The following is a 27,283-nucleotide window of genomic DNA, read 5'->3' as shown; positions in this document are numbered from 1 at the left end:
CTTTGGTATTAATAAAATGAGCAACATATTTCATTGGTGTAAACGAACCAAATAACTACTCTGACTGAAACATCCCTCAATTGTCACTGTTAGTAATGTCAGTGCCCGGTTTCCTCCCACAACACACAGTCCCATATGTGCAACTGTGGATGCATGCCATGTGTTCCCCATGACCCTTAACTGTATAAACCAATTAGAAAATGATGGCTATACTTGGATGGTCATCCATTGATGTTCTCATTACAATAAGGACATTTAATAGGACATTACCATTTCCTTATTGGTACTGTGTGATTAATATCGGTATCATTCATCTGTTCTTAGAAACTGACACTACAAGTCAGACAATTACAACTCGCCTCTGGACCACACTCTCAAACAATGCACAAATCTTTTTGTGAACTCCATAATGAAATAATAGTGGCAATAAAAAAAGTCCATCTTTCTGTGTTTTGGCTTTATTTATTTATTTTTAAATAATAAACACAGTTCCTGTAATTGTGCACTGTCTCAAACACAATGGATTTCCAGACATGTTTTCTGCTTTTGACATGTGTTAATGCTGCGCTGTAGTAACACTGCTGTGAGACATTTTCGTATATACTTTTTTCCTCATATTTTTCTCACATATTAGTGTGCCTTTGAAAGTAATTAATTTACTAGTCATACACGAATGTGGTACCAACTTTCATTCGGTCTTAATGATCTGTAAAAAAGCTATTACTGTTATGTTTTTCATAGTTGGAACAGACTGTGCTACCACACCCTCTGAACCAGTACTTGTAAAAAGTGCAATTACGCTGTAGAAAGTTGTAAATTCCAATGATAATAGCAAGAAAAGCAATTAATAAATTAAATGAGGCACAGTGTTGTCACCCTTAGAAGTGTAAGACTTTCATTTAGAGAAACTGCAAACAAAATCAAAGAATCACTGAGTATGATGTTCTACACAATCGAAAGGCAATTGGAAACTGGAAGAAACTTTGATAGGAAGAAATCTGATCGACCCAAAGTCATAACCCAATCAGAAGACAAGTTTCAGAGAGTCACCAGCACAACAGCTTCAAGCACAGCTTAGCAATGGTTGAAGAAAGCAAGAAAGCATCTAAATGTGCTGATAAAATCAGGCTGCACGCAGCCGGCTATTCCATCCCCCCACTGATTTAGAACGTGCACAAACTTCTCTCAGCTCATGCTTTGATTGATTTTCTGGGAGTGAAGTGGAGTTTTAGAGTGGAAATAAAAGATCGTTGTTTGGAACACACGCATTTCATGTCTGTCCCGTTTCTACAGTAATCTGTGTAAACACATTGTTAAAACAGAAACGTTTTTATATTCTGCTAGTAGATGACAAAATGTAGTCATAAACTAAATAATGTATGAAGCCTGAAGTCCAAGTATCAAAGAAATACTTTCACAAAAGCTACAACTCTAACACAACAATTGCGCTTTTATTCAAAAATATAACTGCAGAAACAAAAGCCCTTAACATGACATTGACACCTGTTTACTATGACTGCCTCTGTGGCGCGATAGAATCAGCTGCTGACTGGGTATCAAAAGGTCGCAAGTTCGATCCTGCACCTCTCCATTTTGAGAGTCTTACTACTTTAGAATAAAAACATACATTTGATTTCAGTCTGTAACAGCCGGTGTAATTTATGATACTTGTAAAGGTTAGCTTTTTTTTTTTAGTCAGTTTTATTATCTCAGCCGCGTTCACGAGCCCAAACACACCCCACCCCCGCATCTGACACTGCTGTTTTCACATAGACTATAACAGAGGTAAACTCAGCTCCCTTCTACATCGGAGCAACAATGCACATACCATTGCTTGCATACTAAAGTGTCAGCAGGCACTTTTCATGGCATTACACACATTTTTGAGCATGCCCTCTGCACACTACTTGTGACTTTAGGCTTTAGGAAGTAACTAAATAAATAAAGGTAAATCGTGTCATAAAATGATTCAGATGCGGTGGTGTATTTGGGCTCGTGAACGCAGCTGAGATAATATAACTGAGTAAAAAAAAAAAAAAACCTAACCTTTACAAGTATCATAAATTACACCAATTAGACTGAAATCAAATGTTTGTTTTTATTCTAAAATAGTAAGACTAAGAGCAGTTTACTTCTCAAAACGGAGAGGTGCAGGCTCGAACTTTTGATTCCCAGTCGGGAGCTGAGTCTATTGCACCACAGAGGCAGTCATAATAAACAGATGTCAATGTTGCATGTTAAGGCGGCTTTTTGTTTCTACAGTTATATTTTTGAATAAAAGCACAATTGTTGTGTTAGAGTTGTAGCTTTTGTGAAAGTATTTCTTTGATACTTGGACTTCAGGCTTCATACATTATTTAGTTCATGCCTACATTTTGTCATCTACTACTAGAATATAAAAAACGTTTGTTTTAACAATGTGTTTACACAGATTACCGTAGAAATGGAACAGACATGAAATGCGTGAGTTCCAAACAACAATCTATTATTTCCACTCTAAAACTCCACGTCACTCCCAAATCAATCAAAGCATGAGCTGAGAGAAGTTTGTGCACATTCTAAGTCAGTGGGGGGATGGAATAGCCGGCTGCTTGCAGCCTGATTTTATCAGCACATTTAGATGACAAAAGATGCTGGTGGAGAGCTGTGAACGATTTTAAGAAGCGATTTATGGTGGGACAGATTTACAAGTTTTTTCGTAGGCTCTGGTAATTCTAGTGTTAAACGAAAAAATACTGCCTTGAAATACTGGCTGTGGACTATTGCAGACAGTACGAAAGTCTTATGGATTGATGAATCAAAATTTAAAATCTTCAATTCGCCTTCAGGTCATCATACAGGGTGTTTGTACACCATAAAGTTGGTGAATGCATAGTACCTCAGTGTGTGACACCAAGAGTCAAACATGGAGGCGGAAGTGTGATGACCTGGGGTTCTTTTGTTGGAGGCAGAGTTAGTGACTTGGACAGAGTGACTGGCATTTTGAATTGAAAGGGTTACCACAGTTTGATTGTTATATCAGCAACAGGTGGCTACTTTGATAAATCAAAAAAAAAAATTTTGTACACCTAACGATTCCTTGACTTATGTTTTTTATTTGCCATTGTTTATTTGTACTACTTCAGACCAGTACTGTGTGTATATATATATATATATATATACACAGTGGAACCTCAGTTCACAAACGTCTCGGAACACATATAAATTGGTTTACGACCAAAAAGTTTGCCAAACTTTTGCATCTGTTCAAGACCACACACTCGGTATACGAACAAGCCAGTTTCCCTTTTGGTTTGTACATGTTCAGTCTCTCCCTGTGCATCCCCTGTGCAGAGAAAGCGCGACACACAGGCGCGCGACAGAGAGAGACATACACACACCGGCGCAAGAGAGACACACACACACACCAGACTCGCGTGCTAGAACACCACGCACTACACTTGTTTATCTCTCTTCAGACAAAAGCCATGTCTGCCCAATAGCATCAGTACACCAGTTGTTAGCATTCAGTGAACAACCCACGCGCTACCCTTGTTTACCTCTCTCGAGACAAAGCCATGACTGCCCACGGGCGTCAGTACGCCAGTTGCTAGCATTCAGTGAACAACCTGCGCCCTATCCTTGTTTACCTCTCTCAAGAACAAGCCATGACTGCCCACGAGCGTCAGTATGCCAGTTGCTAGCATTCAGTGAACAACCCACGCTATAACTCTCTGTGAATTTTCACGTGATTTTGTGTTTTTTCATGTAAATTTGAATTGATTGTTTAAAAGTATGAAGGTGGCATGCATTTCTGGGACTTGGCTGCTGTGTACCATATGCTGAGAATGACGGTATCTATGATTGTGAAAAACAAAAACATTATTAAAAGGCACAGTGAGGTTAAATTTTCATTTATTTCATCTAATTGCTTTTGTATCTATGTATGTTAGTATTAAGCAGTGTTTAAATTATTTTATACAACCCCATCAATGTATAATACGCCAATAACAATAAGATTTTTTTTCATGGGAACGGATTACAGTGATCCCTCGCTATATCACGCGACTTTCGCGGCTTCACTCTATCGCGATTTTTTTCTCATACACGCTTACGTCACTACGCATGCGCTTTCTGAGAACTTTTATCTAAGCCCTACGATGGCTCCTAAACGTGCTGCTTTTTCTAAGCCTTCTGACAATAAAACTAAGCGCCGGAGGAAGATGCTTACTATCCAGGAGAAGGTGAAACTCTTGGATATGATTAAAGATGGCAATACCATACAAAAGCCTCCTCACGCATTTGAAAAGACAGCGCCAGCAACTGCCTATCAAGATGTTCTTCAGCCGCGCACCCACACACACACTGCCTACTCCTAGTACTTCTTCACTGAAGACAACAACGCACCTGCTGAAGATACTTCACCACCTCTGAAGACTCTCCTACTGAGGTCGTGCCTTCATAGGTTAGTGGTTGTGTGCAATTAAATGTACAGTACAATAATCTACTAGATAAAAGCGTTCGGGATTGTCCTTCCGTCCCGTGAGTGCAAAGCGTAGCGGTATTCCGCTTATTACAGACTTACTACTTGTGGCTTGAGGTGCGAAGCGACGCGATGTGAGCAGAGTTCTGGTGCTGTCACCGTTCCCTTGCTTTTGTGCACGATGCACTGGAAAAATAGACAAAATTATGTCTCTGGAAATAATTAATGTTGATGGAGTACAAATGCCTCACCGCGTAGTAAATATCAGGGGAGATGGTGCTTGCTTATTCTCATCTATAGCTTATTTAGTGCATGAAACTCCGTCTTTAGCGGTACAGATTTGGGCTGACATTGTACGACTTTGGACAGGCACTTGAGGGGATAAAAACTTAGGTTTTCGGAGATGTTATGAATGGGCACTTTGATGTTCTTATTCCCTACACTTACATGCCTGATGTACACATGGAGCGCACAAAAATTGAGGATAAAAGTCGGTCGCCTTAAAAGGTGAGTGCACCTAGTAATATGATATTTGTAACGTCTAATATGTCTTATTTTCTCTTATTTTGTCTAATATATTGGGTAATACGAGTGTAATGGTGACTAAAGGGTGTTATTTCATGTCTAGAGGGCTCTAATAATGTTAAAAAAACGTATTTAGAAGGTCGTAAACAGGTTTTCTATACTCTAACTGCAAAAATATCCATCCATTATCCAACCCGCTGAATCCAAACACAGGGGTCTGCTGGAGCCAATCCCAGGGCACAAGGCAGGAACCAATCCTGGGCAGGGCGCCAACCCACCGTAGGACACACACAAACACACCCACCACGGCCAATTTAGAATCACCAATCCACCTAACCTGCATGGCTTTGGACTGTGGGAGGAAACCCACACAGACACGGGGAGAACATGCAAACTCCACGCAGGGAGGACCCGGGAAGCGAACCCAGGTCTCCTAACTGTGAGGCAGCAGCGCTACCACTGCACCACCATGCCACCCCTGCAAAAATATTCGATTTATAAATAAAGAATCCTACTTCGTGAAAATTCAATTATCACGGTTGAGTCTGGAACGGATTAACCGTGATAAACAAGGGTTCACTGTAATCATTTTCCCTTTACTTCTTATGGGAAAAATAACCTGTTTGGTATAAGTCCAAGGATTAAGGACGTATACCGAGGTACCAGTGTACATATATATATATATATATATATATATATATATATATATACACACACACACACTAGGGGGCTTTGCTCCCTGCTCGCCAACCCCCCTGCCTGCACTACGCACCAGGAACTTCATGTCTCTGCCACTCGCATATGTGGATTTCACTTTCACCAAACAACAAAACTTTTTGCGGATAGGCCTCTCATTGGAAAGAAACAGTACTTTTCCTTGATGGCAATACAAATTAGACAATCTGCAAGTCTCCGACATAAAATTTAAATCTGAACAATATATTCAATCTATTTTCACTGTTTCGTTATTTCACCGAGTAATAATTTCCGTTTGTTTGAGCAAATGTGATCTTTACTATAATTTTTTTGAGACTTTTGAATTTTCTTACTTCCATTATCTCTAACCTGCTCTGCATGTGTATCACGCCAACGTTTTTGAATTCCTTACATTCTACTTTGTCATGTACTCTTTGTTTTTTATTTCCGGCCCCGGGCGTGGTTAAATCTCTTTGCACAAAGTCTTGTCTCGCAGGATGTGAAAGTCTCTGTCTGAGAAAGTCACGTCTGGTCTCTCTTCCCAAGATTTTTTATTATGATAGAGATATATATAGAAATATATATACAATGGGATGCAAAAGTTTGGGCAACCTTGTTAATAGTCATTATTTTCCTGTAACAATCGTTGGTTGTTACGATAAAAAATGTCAGTTAAATATATCATATAGGAGACACACACAGTGATATTTGAGAAGTGAAATGAAGTTTATTGGATTTACAGAAAGTGTGCAATAATTGTTCAAACAAAATCAGGCAGGTGCATAAATTTGGGCACCATTGTCATTTTATTGATTCTAAAACTTTTAGAACTAATTATTGGAACTCAAATTGGCTTGGTAAGCTCAGTGACCCCTGACCTACATACACAGGTGAATCCTATAATGAGAAAGAGTATTTAAGGGGGTCAATTGTAATTTTCCCTCCTCCTTTAATTTTCTCTGAAGAGTAGCAACATGGGGGTCACAAAACAACTCTCAAACGACCTGAAGACAAAGATTGTTCACCATCATGGTTTAGGGGAAGGATACAGAAAGCTGTCCCAGAGATTTAAGCTTTTTCCACAGTTAGGAACATATTGAGGAAATGGAAGACCACAGGCTCAGTTCAAGTTAAGGCTCGAAGTGGCAGACCAAGAAAGATTTCGGATAGACAGAAGCGACGAATGGTGAGAACAGTCAGAGTCAACCCACAGACCAGCACCAAAGACCTACAACATCATCTTGCAGCAGATGGAGTCACTGTGCATCGTTCAACCATTCGGCGCACTTTACACAAGGAGATGCTGTATGCAAGAGTGATGCAGAGGAAGCCTTTTCTCCACCCACAGCACAAACAGAGCCGCTTGAGGTATGCTCAAGCACATTTGGACAAGCCAGCTTCATTTGGAATAAGGTGCTGTGGACTGATGAAACTAAAATTGAGTTATTTGGGCCTAACAAGGGGCATTATGCATGGAGGAAAAAGAACACAGCATTCCAAGAAAAACACCTGCTACCTACAGTAAAATATGGTGGTGGTTCCATCATGCTGTGGGGCTGTGTGGCCAGTGCAGGGACTGGGAATCTTGTCAAAGTTGAGGGACGCATGGATTCCACTCAGTATCAGCAGATTCTGGAGACCAATGTCCAGGAATCAGTGACAAAGCTGAAGCTGCACCGGGGCTGGATCTTTCAACAAGACAACGACCGAAACACTGCTCAAAATCCACTAAGGCATTCATGCAGAGGAACAAGTACAACGTTCTGGAATGGCCATCTCAGTCCCCAGACCTGAATATAATTGAAAATCTGTGGTGTGAGTTAAACAGAGCTGTCCATGCTCGGAAGCCATCAAACCTGAATGAACTAGAGATGTTTTGTAAAGAGGAATGGTCCAAAATACCTTCAACCACAATCCACACTCTCATTGGAACCTACAGGAAGCGTTTAGAGGCTGTAATTTCTGCAAAAGGCGGATCTACTAAATATTGATTTCATTTCTTTTTTGTGGTGCCCAAATTTATGCACCTGCCTGATTTTGTTTGAACAATTATTGCACACTTTCTGTAAATCCAATAAACTTCATTTCACTTCTCAAATATCACTGTGTGTGTCTCCTATATGATATATTTAACTGACATTTTTTATCGTAACAACCAACGATTTATACAGGAAAATAATGACTATTAACAAGGTTGCCCAAACTTTTGCATCCCACTGTATGCATGTATCCCATCTACCCATCGCTGCAACTCAACTCGGACAAAAAGTTCTCCCAGCTCAATTATCTTTATCTGGGTGTGAGCTGCCTGGAGTTGTATATTGTAAATAATATATTGTTATTTGAAACACATGCATTTCATGTGTGTTCCATGTCTACAATGATCTGGGTAAATGTAGGATGACAAGAAATGTTGAACACATATCTTAAACAGAAACTTTATATTATAGTACCAATGACAAAATTTTTACATGAAGTGTATAATGTGTGAAGACTGAAGTCCAAATATCAAATAAACACTTTCACTAAAGGTACAAGTATAACAAAACAAATATGCTTTTATTCAAGAATATAACCAAAGAAAAAGAAACCGGATTAGGGTACAACACTGACATGAATGCTTCATTGGTGCAGAAGTAAGAACTGCTGACTCATAATCAAGAGGTTGTGGAGTCAATTCCGGGCACTTCCTACATTTACCGTTTTGAGTAGTGCCTGCTCTTTTTGTTACTATTATAGAATAAAAACATACTTTTGATTTAATTGTGTAACAGCCAGTGTAAATTTATGGTACATGTAAAGGTTAGCATTTTTTTTTATTCAGTTTTATTCTCTCTGTCACGTTCACACTCCTCCATATCTGACACTGCTGTTTTCAAATAAAGATGTGCTATAACAGAGGTGAACTCAGATTAGGATGAGGGTTCTACAATGAGAAAGAGAACAGAAGCCCTCCGCACAGAGAAACATCCAGTCATACATACGAACAATGCAGCTGCACTAGGTTCAAAGGTGAAAGATGGCACCTTTTGGATTCAGCAACAGTTGTGGAATCATCCTGCAAGTGATTCTGCCACACGCATGTCCTTCAATGAAACAGCAGGGCTTACAGAGCTCGCCAAGGTATCATGCAAAGTTCTGTTTGTGATTATGTTTCTTGATGGTCTTTATATGAAAAAAATGTATATGTTACTTACTAGGGGGCTTTGCTTGCCCATAACGGCTGCAATACAAACTTGTGTTGTTGGGGGGGGGGGGACTTGAACACAAGCTAAGGAGATGTGGTGGATCAGCTGCTGGCTTGTTACTGTTGCTGCCGAGCTGCATTTTCTGCTTGTCGCGCTGTGTGTCGATCATTTAAAAGCCTGTACAGCAGCTGTCCTTTTGTGTCACTGCCTTGTCTCATTGAATGTTAAAGTGTCTCAGAGAAAATCACGTATCGTCTCCTTCCAAGATTCTTTTTATAATAGAGAGATATATATAAACCACATCTAATGTTGTTTACCTATATTTATTTACTTTTTTTATTTACTAGTGTTTAGATCTGACGGTTTATGTGCCCTGGTACTATTACTAGCATAGTGAAGTGTCAGCATGGAGCTGCCAGATCTAAACACTAGTGTATTTTTGTCCGAGCAGCAGTGGGGGGAGATGGGATAGCAGTCTGCTTGCGACTTGTGCTGATCGACACATTTATAAATTAAAAGACGCTAATGGAGAGGTGCTTCAGGGATTTTAGTGTTAACTGATGATTGTAAATTGGTTAAGTGTGCAAAACAATTGATTTTTACCCTGTGTGAGGATGAATTCTGCCATTTGCTCAAGGTTGTTATGATAGGTGCTATCTTCAATTAGAACCCTGAATTGGATGAAACAAGCTTTTTAGGTTAAAATAATCTTCCTTTATATTTAATCGGCTACTGGCCTTGGCAATAAATTATAGCAGAGGACAGTGACATCTAGATTACTATATACTATCAACATGCATTGTTACAGTGAGGAGTTTTAAACTTGTTCCTAAAACAATAAAGTTCAAATGACTAACATTGACTTAAAGTTTCTGTCTGCAAGGGGTTTTAGATATATTAGTTCCTCTCAGAAAAAAAGTAGCAAATGGTGTGGTTTAACACACACCACACTATCACACACTACCACACACTATCTTAGATTAGTATGTCAGCAGCACATGCACTCTTTAAACAAAAATGAAGTAACAGCTAAATGATTGGTCTTAAAAATAGCATGGACTGATAATAGGGCCGGACAATTAATAGTATATAAATTGCAATTATAATGATGTCATGTCTGCCTTGACATTCTAATTGTGGAAAGTGATGATTACTGTATTCCAGTACTTGTGTTCTCTCGAAGATAGAGCTTTCCCAGTTACAGAATGCTCTACACATCAAATGGATTTTGTAATCAAGCACAGACACATTCAGAAAATCAGAGAATCAGAGGTACTTATATCGTAGCACTAACTACCTGTTGAATGCATTTTTAGGAGTCTGATCCCAAACAAAATCTTTTCTTAAAGTGTGAACATATTTCTTTTCTGTTTACAGTAGCTTCTAGAAAAATTAAAAAGAATTACAGTGGATCCGAAGTAATTTCCCTTCATAGGATTGTATGTAAATACAATTAATCCATTCCGGACCGTACGAGCTGTATTTAAATATATTTTTTTTAAAGATTTTTAAGCACAAAAATAGTTAATTATACCATAGAATGCACAGTGTAATAATAAACTAAATGTAAAAAAACAATGAATAACACTGAGAAAACCATGAACAGAGAAAACTAACATTGCAAGAGTTCACGCTATAGCCTTACGAACCGCTCGCTGTAAACACTTTTTTTAAAGAGTTTTAAGCACAGGGAAAAAAATGAACATTTGAAAAATCTCTAATTTATACATAAACTAACCATAAACAACCAAGAAAACTAACCTTGCATGAGTCGATTTCTGGCATGAAGGAAGTGAGGAGGAACTGGGTGGAGAGGAGATTACAGTTTTGAGGTAAAGTTCCTCTGCGCGATGCATGTCTGACCAAGGGAGAGACTGAACACGTGCGTAAATCTCCGGTGCATACAAACCGGAAGGGAAACGAAATAGAGCACAAAGAGTTCACAGCGAATGCACAGGGAGCGACTGAAGACGTGCAGAAATCTTTGTGCTCATGAACCGGAAGGGAAACTGGCTTGTATGTCACCTGAGTGTGTGGTCGTGAACAGATGCAAAAGTTTTGTATGTGTTCAGAGATGTGTGTGACCCGAGGTCCCACTGTATTAATGTTGAATTAACCCACTTTAGGTTTTTAGGTATCAAAATGAACAGAATGGTCCATAATTTGTAAATATTTTGTTTTCAGAAGTGTACTATGCAAACTGTTTAACCATTGCATGTAAGCGTTTATAAAGCCATTTAAAATTTAACCAGGTAGTTTAGTATGAAAAACACATGGAAGCTAAGCAACCAGCACTAAGTCCCGGTAATGTTAGGTCCATAAAACAGAAAACCATTATGCTGTAACACATATCCATATGCAGCAGGCTATCAGATAACAGTATTCATCAGGTTTTATTTATCAAAAGACAAGGCTCCAGATAAGACTGTGCAGAATGAAGACTTAAAAAATAATCAACACTCAGGGTAAGGTAAGTTATTCTCTCCAGCAATTTTCTTCTGAAGTTACACTGCCTTTACTTATTCCAAATTTTGACATCCATTAAAATGGATCTGAAACAAGCAACACTCTATACAACTATGACTGATATGTGTCTGTAAACAATTTGTTACTATCTAAATACTTCTTGAGGTGGCTAAATATATTTGCCATATATTTACTCTGTTACATTTAATGTGTTTACATACATATGTACATATACAACAGAGCTATCAGGTTGTGTTTACATTAACTTCTTAAACTTACATTAATATAATTTAAGATTTTATTATCTGCTTTTATTTTGTATACAAACACAGCATTTTTTTCTTACTATAGCAGAATTCCAATTTAAGTAATGTTCACATGTTTAATGTTTAATCCCCTGAAATAAAGGGATTGTGTTAAAAAAATACTTTAGTTCCCTCACATTTTTATGCAATCTTTTTGTTCAACCCACTGAATCAAAGCTGAAAGTCTGCACTTCAACTGCATCTGAGTTGTTTCATTTAAAATTCATTATGGTAATATACAGAACCAAAATTAGAAAAAAAGTTGTCTCTGTCCAAATATTTATGGACCTAACTGTGTGTGTGTGTGTGTATATATATATATATATATATATATATATATATATATATATATATATATATATATATATATATATATATATATTCTATTCAATGTATTTAGTTTCACTCAGACACTATATACACTGAGCTATGTTTATTAATCAAACCTATTATTTCTTGAATCCATAACTAGATTATGTTAAAACATTAGATGTGTAACACAAATGTGCATTTTAAATTTCCCTTGATGGGAGAAATACTGCAGACAAAAACAATATACTGTCTCAGTGTAACTCACTGCCTGATGAAAAGTCACTATAGTTTTGCTGAATCACTAAGCAACTATGGTGTTATGCCTGACTGTAAAGTATAATTTAGTAATCTCATTATGGGGATGCCACAAGACCTACTTTTTACAGCAAACAATAAAGGAAAGGCCTTTCTCACAATGCAGGATACAAGAAAGTTAATTCATTCATTGACTTTAATGTGAGTTAAATACAATGCTTTTTCACAGCCTTGGTCAAATCATTCTTCCACAAGTCTGCAGTTTATTCAAAACTCTGGTATAGGAATCATTCCTAAGGTATAAATGTATAGCTTTCTAAACTATAATCTCTAAATTGTCTAGTAGTTATCTTTAGAATCACTTGCAACATCCTCCTTCAAATGTATAAAACTTTAAATTAATCTCATCCCCTTTCCTAAAAAAAAAAAAATTATTGGAAGCACAGCCTTCAAACAAACTAAAGAATAATCTAAATGCAAGTGAAAGGGATACCATATTACTGTATTAAAATCCAGACTGAGAGCTCATTACTATTATTCTTTTAAAAACTGCTAATTTGATTGTTCATATAACAACAAAATACAGTTTTTTTGTGACAATGGAAAGTGATGTCTGTCTAACTGGTAACTTTACACATCACATTACAGATACAGTACTGGTTACACATTAAAGAACAATTATAGATTCCACATTTGCCCTATCGAACTGTAGAATATTGATTTCATGTTTTTACGCAACTTGTTATCAAAAACATTTAACTATTTATATATTTTTATGTATGCAATTATTGAATGTTTATGTGATTTATGTCTTCCTTTTTATATATGCTCCACAACCTTGAACTGAATTTAGCAATTTATATAGTGGATGGATGGAGGGATAGATGGATTACAGGTGGGCGCGTAATATGACAATGTGTAACATGATGATGTATAAAAAGTAATATTGTATTGTTTGTACATTGCTGCCCATCTATGTCTATTTACAAATCGTTTCTGCTAACTTCTGAGTAAAATTACCAGTAACTCTTATTTAAAATATACAAGTAAAGTGAGTTGACACTTTTAGTAGATTTAATGCCTTCTCACTACACTCCATGCATGTTAACAATGCATACTCTGCAGAAATAAATTACAGCTGTTAATTTTTATAAAAGAGAATAATACAAGGAAACATTATGAAACATCTTACAGTAACAATATTCTGGGAACTGATTAGTCACTACAGTATATCTTAAACTAAATACAAAATGGCTCATCTGGCACATTTTTTCAGTTTAAAGTGCAATTTTTATAGGGTTGCTGCACCAGCTCAGTTTTTTAAATTGAAAAAGCTCAGCATCCAGTTTCAAACTGTAAGGGTTCTAGAGTGGCAAAATGACTCTTAATATGGTTATGTTACCATGGGTTATTTAAGTCATCTCTTGTGTTGTGTTTCCCATGTCAATGCTGCATTATATCCTAAAAAAAAAAACTTAGATATATATAGTATAGAGTATATATGTATAGACAAGTTAACATTTTTGAAGAAGTTAAGTGAGAAATTAATTTGACTAATTATAACTGAATGACACTAATTTTAGGAAGGGTACAGTCTATGACAGCTCTGTGAAATTATGCCACTAATAAAATTGGTAAAACTGTATGGCTACTCCTGTTCTTCTGGACTAAGTAAAATAAAACATCCTACTTCTGACATGTTTATGAGGCCGCAGACGGCTATGATACACAGGCCTGAACCTGCCTTGCGGCTGTCATGTGTCTGCTCTTACAGATCAATGCAGAAACATCTGCAGCAACAACCTTTTTATAATGCTAGACACATCTTATTCTATAAACCAAGAACAACACTCCCACTTTGTCCAGCATATGTATTTACTAGTGAAGTTGTCAGACACATTTTTTTCCTATTAAAGATAGTATTTTAAGACAACATATGGCAAATCTACTCATCAAGTTCTTCAATATACTTAAAACATCTGAATATAGTATATTTACTGTGGAACAGTATTTTGTACATGAAACTAAATTTATTTATAAATTTACTAACCAATTAACACATAGTAAGGGCAGTGAATTAAAATAATTTGAGACATTAAAGGTTTATATGATTTTGAACACAAATGAAACGGTTTTTAAATAATGTCACTGATTGATCAATTGAGCGTGTCACCTAATTCATTTCAACTGTTTTCTTTATTACTTCTTAAATTCATAGCCATGGGCTTTGGCTGCCCCACAACCTTGCCCAGAATAAGCATGTTTAGAAGAAGAATGGATGGATAAATGGATGGAAACAAACAAAGTAATAATTAATAATTCAGGCTGAACAGAAAACATCATTTAAGTTCTGCATTTTGAAATAAAATTGTTCAGTGCTTAAAATGAAATATTATCTCACAACAATCTGTGACATTATAGATGTACTGCTTTGTTACTACACTGCAAAAAGTAAAAACACATTCTTAAAATTCTTTTTTGTTTTACAGAAATGCCACTTATACATTGATCTTACATCAAAGCAAGTTAAAAATAAACTAAGCAGAATTTCTTTTAATAGAATTTATTAATTCATAAAAGCAAGTTGAACTAAATATTAAATATTTGAGATAATTGCACACACTCAGCACACCAAATTCCATTGTTTATTTTAATTACTGAAATTGCTCTGTTTAATGTATGTATAATGTAATTTATTAATAAAAAGTATGTTGTATATTTTGTAATTTACTGTTAACACTATAAGGCAGTAAATATGACCAAGTGTTGAGCCTGTACTCAGAACACAATACAAAAAACTGACCTAAAAAAATAAAACAAAACTAATTACTTTAGTAAATGGTTCTACTAAATATGGAGTCTAGCTAATATATACATTAATGACATCAAATTATAATGACATCGTCTAGACATCATACAAAAAGGTAACTGACACTTTACTTACAGATCCTCAAGGGATTCTTTGTCAGCAGTATAAAGCACAACTATTTGAAAGTGCTGCTGAGTGTAAGTGTTTTGGGTATGAAATACCAGCTGAATGCTATCCAGCTACAATGCTGCTTGTTCTACATTATATACAAAATCAAAAAGTCATCAAATAAAAAGTGTTGGTGTTACAATATACATCAAAGATAAAAGTTGTATTCATTTTTTCATCTATTTCATCTGTTCTATACCTGCTTACTTCAAATATCCATACTTCTAAATATGGCTTTGGACTTCAAACACTATGGGTTCAAACCTCAATGACACCTTAAGCCACTTCACCTACCTGTGCCCCAACTGAAAAAACAAATGTAGCCAAATGTATCACATTTAAGTAGCCTAGGATAAAGACTTCAGCCAAATAACTAAATCATAATATTTAAAGCATTTTTTACAGGGTAGCTTTCCTGATGTTAAAATAGAGAGGCGTGCTTTGGATTAACCTAGTCGGTGCAAACCAAATACATGATCAATACTAACCGAGGAAGTCTACAAAAGCTCCGAAACCCCTATACAAAGTATGTTTCCCTCAAGTGTTTGACTATTTCAGTTTTAGTATTAGTTAGCCCCCGAGTTGGTGGAAGAGTGGTCATTCTAACACCATTCTGAAGCCTCTTCTGATCTCCCTGCATCGGTGCTATTGTTCTCTGCTCAACCTAAGACACCTTAGAGCGGGAAGCAGAAGCTCTACTAAGCTTTCTACAGACACGAACACGGTTCGAACAAATTACATATTGTTTTCCAAAGCTGGCGTTCTAAGAAGTTGCTTCAAAAATGTGTCAAGGAAGGAAAACAAATCAACAAACACTTCATTTTGCTATTTACAGTTTCCTGATTGTTTTAGCTGGCGGCCGTAACAGTAACAGGTGTCGGCGTGCGACCAAAATTACTTTTCCTATGTATGCTTTATCCTGGGATTTATGCAGATGTTTAAAATACAATAACCTAGAAATCCTGTACCACGGAAGCTACCGAACCTTACTCGTTTTCGCGAGACGCAGGCGGCTTCCTTTTTTTCGTCTAACCCATGTCACAGAATTTGTTTCTACAGCACACAGCATGTGGCGCAGTTTCGGTCATCACACGAGACTAGCCGGTGTTATTGCCAGAACTTGCGCAACATCAAACCACGAGCCCTTCCCGGCGAGCACGCGCTTTAGATAAACCCTGCAGCTACCCAGTCAGTCGCCCTGCTCTCGTGGACGCGCACTGTAGCATCCTAAAGCCTCCAGCTCTTGCTGGTTACTGCCATTCTAATAGATAGGCCTCTTTCTCGTTGCTACGATTATATTTACCTAGCTTACTTATTTGCTGGAAAATACAATAAATATGTAAATGTCAAGTACACTTTAAAATAATATAGGAAGGTTCGATACACTACCGCTATGACATTTACAAAGGTCGTCTTCCCTGAATATTGTAGCCCGACCAAAGTCAGCTCCATTTCTTCTTTCCAAAACAAGGACTTGAACCATTCTAGCAGTTTGTTGATGAGCGCTAGCATGATGCGGCGATTTCCTTTGAGTGTAGATGTTGCTCTCAATCTGTTTCTTCCTGTATTCCCGACTGAGCGTGGATGAAAGCGGCGGCGTGATCCTAACATGAACCACAATCATATGACAAGACAAACGTCACGGCTGACTCCTCTCCCTCCCTCTCTCTCCGTCTCTCTCTCACTCTCTCGCTCACTCTGTTTCTTAGCGAATCGGGGCAGAAAACCTTATTACATACGATCTGATGATGCTTTATGCAATGACGCAGTGCATTTTTTCTAACAGCATGAGTAAACGATCATTTATTTTTGCTAGCGCCTGGAGAAGGAGTACCCAAAGTTAGTCTAGTGGGCAAAAATAAAATCCACAAGAGAGACCGAGAAGCAAACGAAGTGCATCTCTTTGTCTTTTCGTGTATTCTAGATAATCTCTAGGTCATTTCAGATCGATTATTCAAAATTTACCAGGCTTGTGATTTTACACATGCAATATGCGTTAGTTTTTTCAGATAGAAAAATCAGGAAAGATGGAAAAACAGTAGTCATTTCAACTTAAACAATTACAAAGTACAGCTAACTCTCATTTTCAGCCACCACATGAAAGTGTGCGGTCATGTCCCATGGTATATCTTCAGTATAGTGAGTTGCAGTACTTTGTGCAGTTTGTTTGAGCATGTTAGCCTTAATTGCTGTTTTAAAATTAAATCACAAAATAAGTGACACACTGACAGAGTACTTTCATCTAACAAATTTCTCAACAGAAATGTGTCAAGAAACGCACTGGGACACTTAAACCAACAGCAATGTATCTGCATAATGCCACACAGTGAATGTAACTGCCAAATCAGAAGTTTTCTTTCTTTTTAATTTTCTTTCTGGTATATGTTTGGAACTAATTGTGTGGATAGATAGATGTTAGTTTTACTATGTCAGAAAATATATGTATCCATCCACTTCACCTGCAGGTCACCACCGTCTCTAACCTTTAGTCTCCTCACTCCTAATCATCTTTACCCCGCATTTCTGCCTTCTCTTAAGCCTTACCCCTGTCACTCATACCTTAGGAACTATGTCTGCCCCTTACAATTAGAAACCACTCTTCCAAACTCCTCAATTCTTTAGACAAATGTCAACCATTGACAGCCTGCATGTCACACTCTATATACAAAGAAAAGTTCTATCTATCTATCTATCTATCTATCTATCTATCTATCTATCTATCTATCTATCTATCTATCTATCTATCTATCTATCTATGTAAGTGGTGAGATTGGTTTTAGTTTTTGTGCTCCAAAAATATGGAATAATCTGCCTATAAAGTAACGTCAGGCTGACATGGTAAAGTTGTTTAAATCACATCTTAAAACAATTTTTATTTGGCTTTTTGCTACATTTGTGACTAATCACTTTATTTGCCTTTTGAACACCACCTTTCTAGATTAAATTGCCTAAAGCTGTTGGAAGGAAGAACAACACTGAGGTCCTCTCCTTGATGATGTCTGCTCAGACTCTCTTTTTCAATCTTTTTTTTTGTATGTTAGATATACAATAGAATATTGTTATTGACCATCTAACACTTGGTATAGTTTATTTGATTATTAGTTTTCTTTGTTTCCACTTATTACCATTTGTTAAGCTTTGTTTCCAATGTATTAACATTTATTAACCCAGCCACAGGGGATGCACAAACCAGTGTGTTTCTTCGTGCTGGTCCTAAGCCCGGATAAATGGGGAGGGTTACGTGAGGAAGGGCATCTGATGTAAAATTTTGCCAAATCAATATGCGGACAACAATACAAATTTCCATACCAGATCGGTTGATCCCCGGTTTAACAACAACTGCCACCAGTACTGTTGGCCAACAGGATGCTGGCAGAAATTGGGCTACTGTTGGCTGAAGAAGAAGAAGGAGAAGAAGAGGTGAGATGTGTCCGGAGGCAGGAGGAGAGGAGGAAGGTATAGAGAGTGGAACTGAGGGTGGGAACTTTGAATGTTGGCAGTATGACTGGTAAGGGAAGAGAGTTAGCAGATATGATGGAGAGAAGGAACATTGATATATTGTGCATGCAAGAGACTAAATGGAAGGGGAGTAAGGCCAGGTGGATTGGAAGTGGATTCTAATTGTTCTATCATGGTGTTGATAGGAGGAGAAATGGGGCAGGGGATATTCTGAAGTAACAGTATGTCAAGAGTGTTTTGGAGGTGAAAAGAGTGCCTGGCAGAGTAATAATTATGAAGATGGAAATTGGAGGTGTGATGATGAATGATGTTAGTGCATATGCCCCGCAAGTTGGGTGTACGATGGATGAGAAAGATTTTTGGAGTGAGTTGGATGAAGTGATGAACAGACATGTTGGTGAAGGGAACAAAGTAGACAAGTAGGTGATAGGTAGGTATGGTGAAGGAGAAGAGATAGGAGAAGAATGAAGATGGTCAGACGATAGTGGATTTTGCCAAAAGGATGGACATGGCTGTGGTGAATACATGTTTTAAGAAGAGGGAGGAACATAGGGTGACGTACAAGAGTGGAGGAAGATGAACACAGGTTGATTACATCCTATGCAGAAGACTCAATCTGAAGGAGATTGAAGACTGCAAAGTGGTGGCAGGGGAAAGTGTAATTAAGCAGCATAGGATGGTGGTCTGTAGTATGATGTTGGAGAACAAGAAGAGGAAGAGAGAGAGGTCATGCAGGTGATGGGTGTAACAGAACAAGATGCAGAGGACAGAAAGATATGGAAGAAGATGATCCGCTGTGGCAACCCCTAACGGGAGCAGCCGAAAGAAGAGGAAGAAGATTTGTTAAACTCCTTGAATTATTTTTGTATTGGAGGGTGCTATATAAATAAATGATGTTGTTATTGTTATACAAGAGCAGACCCTGAATTACATTCATCTACAAATGCTACCACTGCAAAAGCTCTGCCTTTTCTGCAGACAGGATCAGGGAATTGACAACTATGTGGCAGTCAAATCATTTAAGTTTCTGACATTTTGAGTTCTTCAGTATCTTTAATGGATAGCTTTAAATTAAGCCTTGTTTTTTCTGTGCTCTCCAGACATGAGTCAGAAGGGTATCAGATATGCTTTGAATAAAATGTAGTTTTGAACTCTTTTACTAACCTACAAGTATTGTTATACAATGCTTAAATCCATAAAAAACATAATAAAAATAAAATAATTTAATAAAAACTTTTCTTTTTCCATTTCCTGTATTAATCTTGTTTTTAAGGTATACCTTTTTTGATATACACATTATGTGCCAACAAAGCAGTCAATGAGAATACAGGCAACAAGACACACACTTGTCACTTCAGAATCTGCACTTCGATACAAAAAATGAGAACCTGTTTTTTGACAGATGTATCTAAAAAGAACCTCAACCCAAACTGAAAAGACTTTTTAAAAGTATAATTTTACATAGACTGAAAAAAAACTGAACACTTGTTTTGATATGCATTGATATGTATTTAAAAGTTTTAATGTATAAAGGCATAAATTATTCACCTTGGGCTTAAACGGCCCCTTAAGAATATGCCATCTGTTTTATAACATGGCTTTTAATTAGAGTGACAATTTCTGGTCAGAATGACAAAGACAGGGGTATGTAGAATGTTTTTTTATAAAGACTGATGTGTGTCATTACATTTTTCTTTTATTCTAATTCCCTGCTACATACCATATGTTTGAATTTTGTTATTACAATGTATATAATATACCCTTATATTTAAATCATTTTAAATAGATCAGATCAGATTTCCTCTTTTGTGCCTAACCTGATAATTGTGACAAACTATGAGGATGTTTTTTTCCAATACAAAGGAGCTTCATCTAACTTGCTCAGTTTTTTTAATTATTAATGTATTTCGGGCACTTATTTTTTTAATACTCAGAGAAGATCATGCATATTGACCTCTAGTGTATTAAAAGAATAATTCACATGAAATATTCTCTATAAAGATATGAAAAAATTAACAACTTATGTGAAAAAGTCACTGTGAGGTAATTTTAACCCATTGGCAATGTTATGAGAGACAGTGACAGACTCAGAGAATTAGACCTGTTTAGTCTTGAGCAGAGGAGACTGCATAGGGACCTAAACGAGGTATTTAAAATCCTCAAAGGTATTGATAAAGTAGATCCAGCCACATTCTCTCGACTTAAGGATGAATCACGTACTGAAGGACTTCAGTGGAAATTAAGGGAAAGTGCATTTAAAACTGAAGCCAGGAAGCACATCTTTATGTGAAGAGTTGTGGGACTATGAAACAAAATACAGAGACATGCGGTTGAAGCAGAAACCTTGACAACCGTTAAGAAGAATCTGCATGAGATACTGGGACAGCTTAGCTATTAGCTAAAGAAGCTTGATGGGTTGAATGATCCCCCCCCTTGTTTGTCAGATATCCTGTTTCGTATGTATAGGCAGTCCTGACCTAGGAGCTGAAGCTCTGATTAGAACGCTTTAATTTGATTTATTTCACAAAGTCCACACAAAACTTTAGAATTATTGGAATATTTTTTTTTCAAAAGAACAGTTAAAAATATGCCAATGTGGGGAAACTATGCATATTCCACTCAGCAAGTGACCCAGCAGGATTCAAGCTGGCATCCAAGCTGTACGAAGCAGCAAATCCAACACAGTATTTAATCGTTAAAATAAATCTGTGAACACTGAATATTCTGATCCCGAAAGCAACTAGTGGAATAAGTGGCAGAGGTTCAGAATGGCTAACCAGGAATTTAGATTTTTTTTTTTCTAGATAAATGCATTCTACTGTAGAAGTTAAATAATATGGCATTCAAACCCAAGTCAGTAAAACAAAACTGCAAGATTTGAAAAGTCAGTTTAATTTATGACTTCATGTTTCACTTGTACAGTTAAAATGTGCAATGATAAATGGTAAATGAACATGTATCAAAAGAATTGGCTGAACTCTCGCAAATGGAAGAAATTAAAATTCAAAATCAGAAACTTGAAATTCTTTATTTGATTTAAATATTTCTTTGAGGTAATGATTTTCATTATTGGTATTAAAAATCTGAAGCAGCAATTTGTCATGTTTAAATAACGTGATCTACGAGCGTACTATGTCACAAATTGACCATTGTGTACAGGCAGATTTACAAAGTCCAGAATATTCTTAAAAACTAGTCTGATGTCAGCAGTAAAGCACAAGATGAAAAGTACATCAAAATTGATTCCCAATAATTTATATAAGAAATAGATTTAAAGTATATCAAATTAAACATAAACTGTAGCAGACACCCACTTAATGTAGATAGATTTTTTGTTTTCACCTATAGTTATTTTTTTTAGCTTTGACTGCATAACAGTAGAAGCAAATTGTAATAAGTGATAGCTTTTAGACCTCCACGAGCGTATATTTAATCATTTTTACCCATGTTTCTTCTAAATAACACATTTTTATATAGCGTATTTCATTGTGAAAACATTTTTTAAATGATACACTATACAACACACATTAAAGGACTTCTCCTGGACCATTCAAACTGTCACACATAGATGCAGTTATGACAATTTCAGATGTTTTTACTAAACCTTGATTTCTGGTTCACTTAACATAATTTGTTTCACTTTTCACAGAACTAACACATGGAAAGCACAATTTACGAAATATTTATTACAAATAAAGGAATAGGGTACAGATTTTACCTGAGAGTTATTTTTTGCAGTTCTATCATCCTCTTCTCAATTTGGAGTTGCAGTAATCTAAGCTTATTTATTCTCTGTGAGAATACACACATACAATGCTGTTGATTCACAATTTATTATGACACATATAAAGGGACACAACAAGTCAGTCACTTTGATCAAACAAATTGGAAGCAGAAGAAGTAGGAAATAGAGCGCTGTTGAGCGTAGAAGTAGTGGATTCTTGGATGTGGGGTGGAAGAACTAGACAGGCCTTCAAACTAGATATACAGTATATCAAATGAAATAAGGGCAACAACTGTTGATAATGTAATTAACCATGGACTGACATTGAGAGAAGCAGGCATGAGAGATCAAACTCATCTAAGCAGATAAACAGTTGGATTAATCTATACTGATAAAAGGCAAAGCCCTCACTCACTCACTCACTCACTGACTGACTCACTGACTCACTGACTCATCACTAATTCTCCAACTTGCCGTGTAGGTAGAAGGCTGAAATTTGGCAGGTTCATTCCTTACAGCTTCCTTACAAAAGCTGGGCAGGTTTCATTTTGAAATTCTACACATAATGGTCATTACTAGAAGCTAATTTTCTTCGAAAAACTGTAATGGAGTTGAGATCGAAAGCCATGGGGGGCGTGACATCATCACGCCTCCTACGTAATCACGCAGTACGTAGAAAACCAGGAAGAGCTCCAAAAACCGCTGAAGAAAACATACATTATATAATTAAGAAAGCAGCAAAACAATTAGAAGCGAGCGAGTGACATATAAAACCATATTCAGTGGCTCACGTGAACTGATGCAGTGCGCAGACAAAAAGCAACAGTTCCAAAGAGTGCTGAACAAAAACCGAATTACACTGCTACACTCAAATAAACAAACCACGTGCCGTGGTTCAATAGTGGAGGCTTCGCCTCTAGCACCGGCGTCCGAGGTTCGATTCCCCAGAGGGGATGCACCGAGTATGTACGCGTGCTTCCCGGTTCATTTTAGCCTCGCATCCCCTTGGTTTGAGACGTATGAAAAAACATGCGGTTAACGCAGAAAGACATCACCAATTGAAGCTTTATGAATAATGGATACTTTATTCGCGATCAATGATTGTTTTGGTAAAGCCATAGTGTATTCATTAGATGAATGGTAAAAAAGTAAGAGCGAGGGGAGGGTAACTTATAGAGGCACGCAGGCAAAACCACAATAGCACACGGGCTCGATGTAGTGCGCGTCAACTCGATCTGAATTGCCTGATCACATTTGAAAAAATATATCTTTTCAAGTTCTATTTAGTCCATATGTGTCAAACTCAAGGCCTGCAGGCCACATCCGGCCCGGCGTGTAATTATATCTGGCCCGCGAGATCATTTTCTATATTATTGTTATTAATGGCCCGGGGATATGAAGCGCTGGTAACACAATAAACTACAGATCCCATAATGCAGCGCTTCAGCTGCCTTGCCGAACACTTACTGCGTTAATCAAGTCTAGCTTATGATGCTGCAAGTTATTGCGAAGCTAGCCCACACGATGCCGAAGAGAAAAGGTGATTCTGAACATAGAGCCTTTAAAAACCGATGGGAGGCTGAGTATATGTTTACTGACATTGCCGGTAAACCCGCGTGTCTCATTTGTGGAGCTAATGTAGCTGTAATTACAGAATTTAATCTAAGACGGCACTATGAGACAAAACATCAAGATAACCTGAAAGACCTGAATGCACTGCACAACATACAGAAAGCAGAAGAGTTAAAGAAGAATCTGACACTTCAGCAGACGTTTTTACCTGTGCAAAATCACAAAGTGATTTGAAGTGAAGCTACTTTTATGGGAGACACAAATGCACCAGTGCAACTTGCCCCACTTTCCCTGTTGCCAAGTAATGTTGGACCAAGTCGGCACTACGGTGTTCCCAAATACGCACTTTGCTGATAAACTGAGCGAATTGCGCACTGAGTTCGCACAGCGCTTTGGTGACTTTGAAGAACAAAAAAAGAATTTTGAGTTGTTTCGCAACCCATTTGCCGTTGATGTGGAAACTGCACCTGTGCAGATTCAGATGGAGGTGATTGAGCTGCAGTGTAATGGTACACTGAAGGCAAAGTACGATACTGCACGGCCCGCACAGTTTATTCACTCCATTCCTGCAGAAATGCTCCAGCTCCGTCTACATGCGGCTCGAACCTTGTGCATGTTTGGTACCACATATCTGTGTGAGAAGCTCTTCTCAGTCATGAAGACTAACAAAACAGCACACAGGAGTCGCCTCACTGATGAGCACCTGCAGTCCATCCTGAGAATCTCCACAACACAGAACCTCACACCAAACATAAACGAACTTGTTGCCAAAAAAGATGCCACGCGTCCAAATCTGATAAAATGACATAAGAGCAAAGACAACTGAATGATTTGATTTGTTATTGCTGAAAAGAACACATTTTATTTATATTTCCAGGTTTTGTTATGCAGCATGTTCATATTTGAATTTGTATAATTTTGACAGGATATATTTTTATGGAGAGCAAAATATTATGTTATTTAAGGTTTGAGTTGATTTATTCCGGAATAATATTCTGTTGACTAAATAAAAGTTCCTTCTATTTAAAATTTAAATAGAACTTGAACAGATATGATAGTTTATAATATCCAGGCAGACTTGCACGTAAGAGTGGGAGTCATCCGTTTTAACAAACAGCGTATTGCACTGATACGAAATAGCCTGCCCATTTAATTATTTAGGAATGGATAAATAAATTAAGATTTTGTACAAATAATGTTTTTCATTTTTCTTCCTTCATCGATTCTGGCACCCCCAGCAACAGTTGCTCGCACCCCAAAGACTATATATATGTATATGTATATATATATATATATATATTGTAAAAGGTACTATATAGCGCCTGACCTGACACAGATTGGACACGGAAGGCACGTGTAAAAAAAAAGGCTTTTTATTCTTCTTCAGCTGGAGGGCACATCTTCCCCGTACTCCCCCCAGCCACAACACAGTCCCAAACACCAGTAAAGCACAAACACAAACTCTCTTCTCTGGCACCACCACTCCTCCCTCGCAACCTTGTCTTCCTCCACCCGACTCTGGCCGATGAGTGGTGGTCACTGGCTCCTTTTATAGGTCACCTGGAAGGTGTGATGAAGCTGCTGCCCATACGGGCTCAAGAGCCCCAAACACAGCACCCCCTGGCGGTACATGCGGGACATGTACATGTGTATATATATGTGTATATATATATATATATATATATATGTGTATATATATATATATATATATATATATATATATATATATATATATGTGTGTGTGTGTATAAGTATATATGTAGATATGTATGTATATATATGTTTATATATATGTGTGTGTATGTATATATATATGTATTTGTGTGTATATATGTGTGTGTATGTATATGTGTATATGTGTATATGTGTATATGAATATATATATGGATATGTTTATATGTGTGTGTGTGTATATATATATATATATATATATGACAGCAACACTCATCACTCACAACAGTGACAAAACAATTACATTGACAATCATGTTACGTTATTTTTAAAATGTTTCCTTTTCTTTTTCATTACTTTAACACACTACTTCTCCGCTGCGAAGCGGGTATTTTGCTAGTTATACTATAAATGCCTTCAAGAGGGAATGCTGGTAAGTACAACTGTTACCACAGAGCAATGAAACAATTACAGTATAGTCTACTACATACAGTAAAACCTCGATTATTTTATTCAACACTTGATTAATCATCAGTCTCCATTAACCTTCAGGGCCAAAAAAAAGAAGATTGTACATGCCAGCACCTACCTATTATTATACTACTTTTGCCGTGCACTACACTGTGAGCTTTGCACATTGGAGCAACTTTCCCTTGTGTCAGTTACATACCTTGAGTTTTAATAGTGTTTCGTAACTTTTGTCTTTTGTTATAATTAATCTACTATACATTGTTATGGCCGATAAACATATGTGTGTGTTGTTGGAATTGTCACAAAATTTAAATTATTAAACATTTACAAAATGGCAAAAGTGTTTCAAGTTTTACTTCAACAGAGAACAATATAAAGCATGATGCTGACAAAATTGAAAAATGTGTTGAAAATAGAAACCACTGACAGTAATGTTATTCTGCATTAATGTTAATGTTCTTCTGTATTGTAATTTTCTTTTTAAATTCTGTTATATTATTATTTTGTTAATATATTGTGACATGCAGGCAGCTTGCGATGTGCTGTACTGGAGCATAGAGGGTGGACTGAATGAATGCTGTAAGTGATGGTACTGGGTGAAGGGCTTCTGTTTTGTAACGGGTGGACACACCTCTTAGGAGATGAGTGACATGAGAACTTAGGAGAAAAAGGAAGGTGCGGTGTAAGGAAGTTTTGAGTAGGGAATCAGGAGACAATAAGTAGGAGTGTTTGTGATATAAAGAAAAAAAGAATGCAAGTGGCAGGAGATAAAGTGATTGGTTGATTATTATTTTGGAGGTGTTCTCCACAACCCAGATAACAGTGTATAAGACAGGGCACCGTTTCTTATGGAACAAAGACTCCAAGAAACAAAACATGGAAAAAATGGAAAACTCCAGTACCTATAAGTTGTATTTGGTCATTATGTTAGTCGTTACAGTATTATATGTTAATATAGTTTTGTTTTATAAATAAATTTGACTATTAACTAAACTAATCCACTGTATATATCATTTTTAAAGTAGCTGTTCTTTTAAACCATCTTTTCTCTTATCCATCACAGTCCCGACCCCTGACAGATAATCGAGGTTTTACTGTACTTCAGTTACAGTATATACATAGAGTACATTTCATTTGTATGATGTTTGACTACAATGAAAAATGTTTGATTTCTGTACAGCACGGCATAGAAATAAGGTC

General features: G+C 37.0%; 1 protein-coding gene across 1 annotated transcript in view; it reads right to left on the bottom strand.

Moving 5' to 3' along the window:
• Window positions 1-16,858, bottom strand: part of LOC120533980 (ADP-ribosylation factor-like protein 8B-A) — a 52,715-nt gene extending 35,857 nt beyond the window's left edge. The window contains exon 1 of the mRNA XM_039761156.1: window positions 16,576-16,858. Coding sequence (XP_039617090.1) covers window positions 16,576-16,797 — 222 coding nt within the window. The 5' untranslated portion in view covers window positions 16,798-16,858. The remainder of the gene's footprint in view (window positions 1-16,575) is intronic.
• Between the last annotated feature and the right edge of the window lie 10,425 nt (window positions 16,859-27,283).

Source organism: Polypterus senegalus, chromosome 8 (assembly GCF_016835505.1).
Source record: "Polypterus senegalus isolate Bchr_013 chromosome 8, ASM1683550v1, whole genome shotgun sequence".
Lineage (NCBI taxonomy): Eukaryota > Metazoa > Chordata > Cladistia > Polypteriformes > Polypteridae > Polypterus > Polypterus senegalus.
This window is presented reverse-complemented; position numbering and strand designations above follow the sequence as displayed.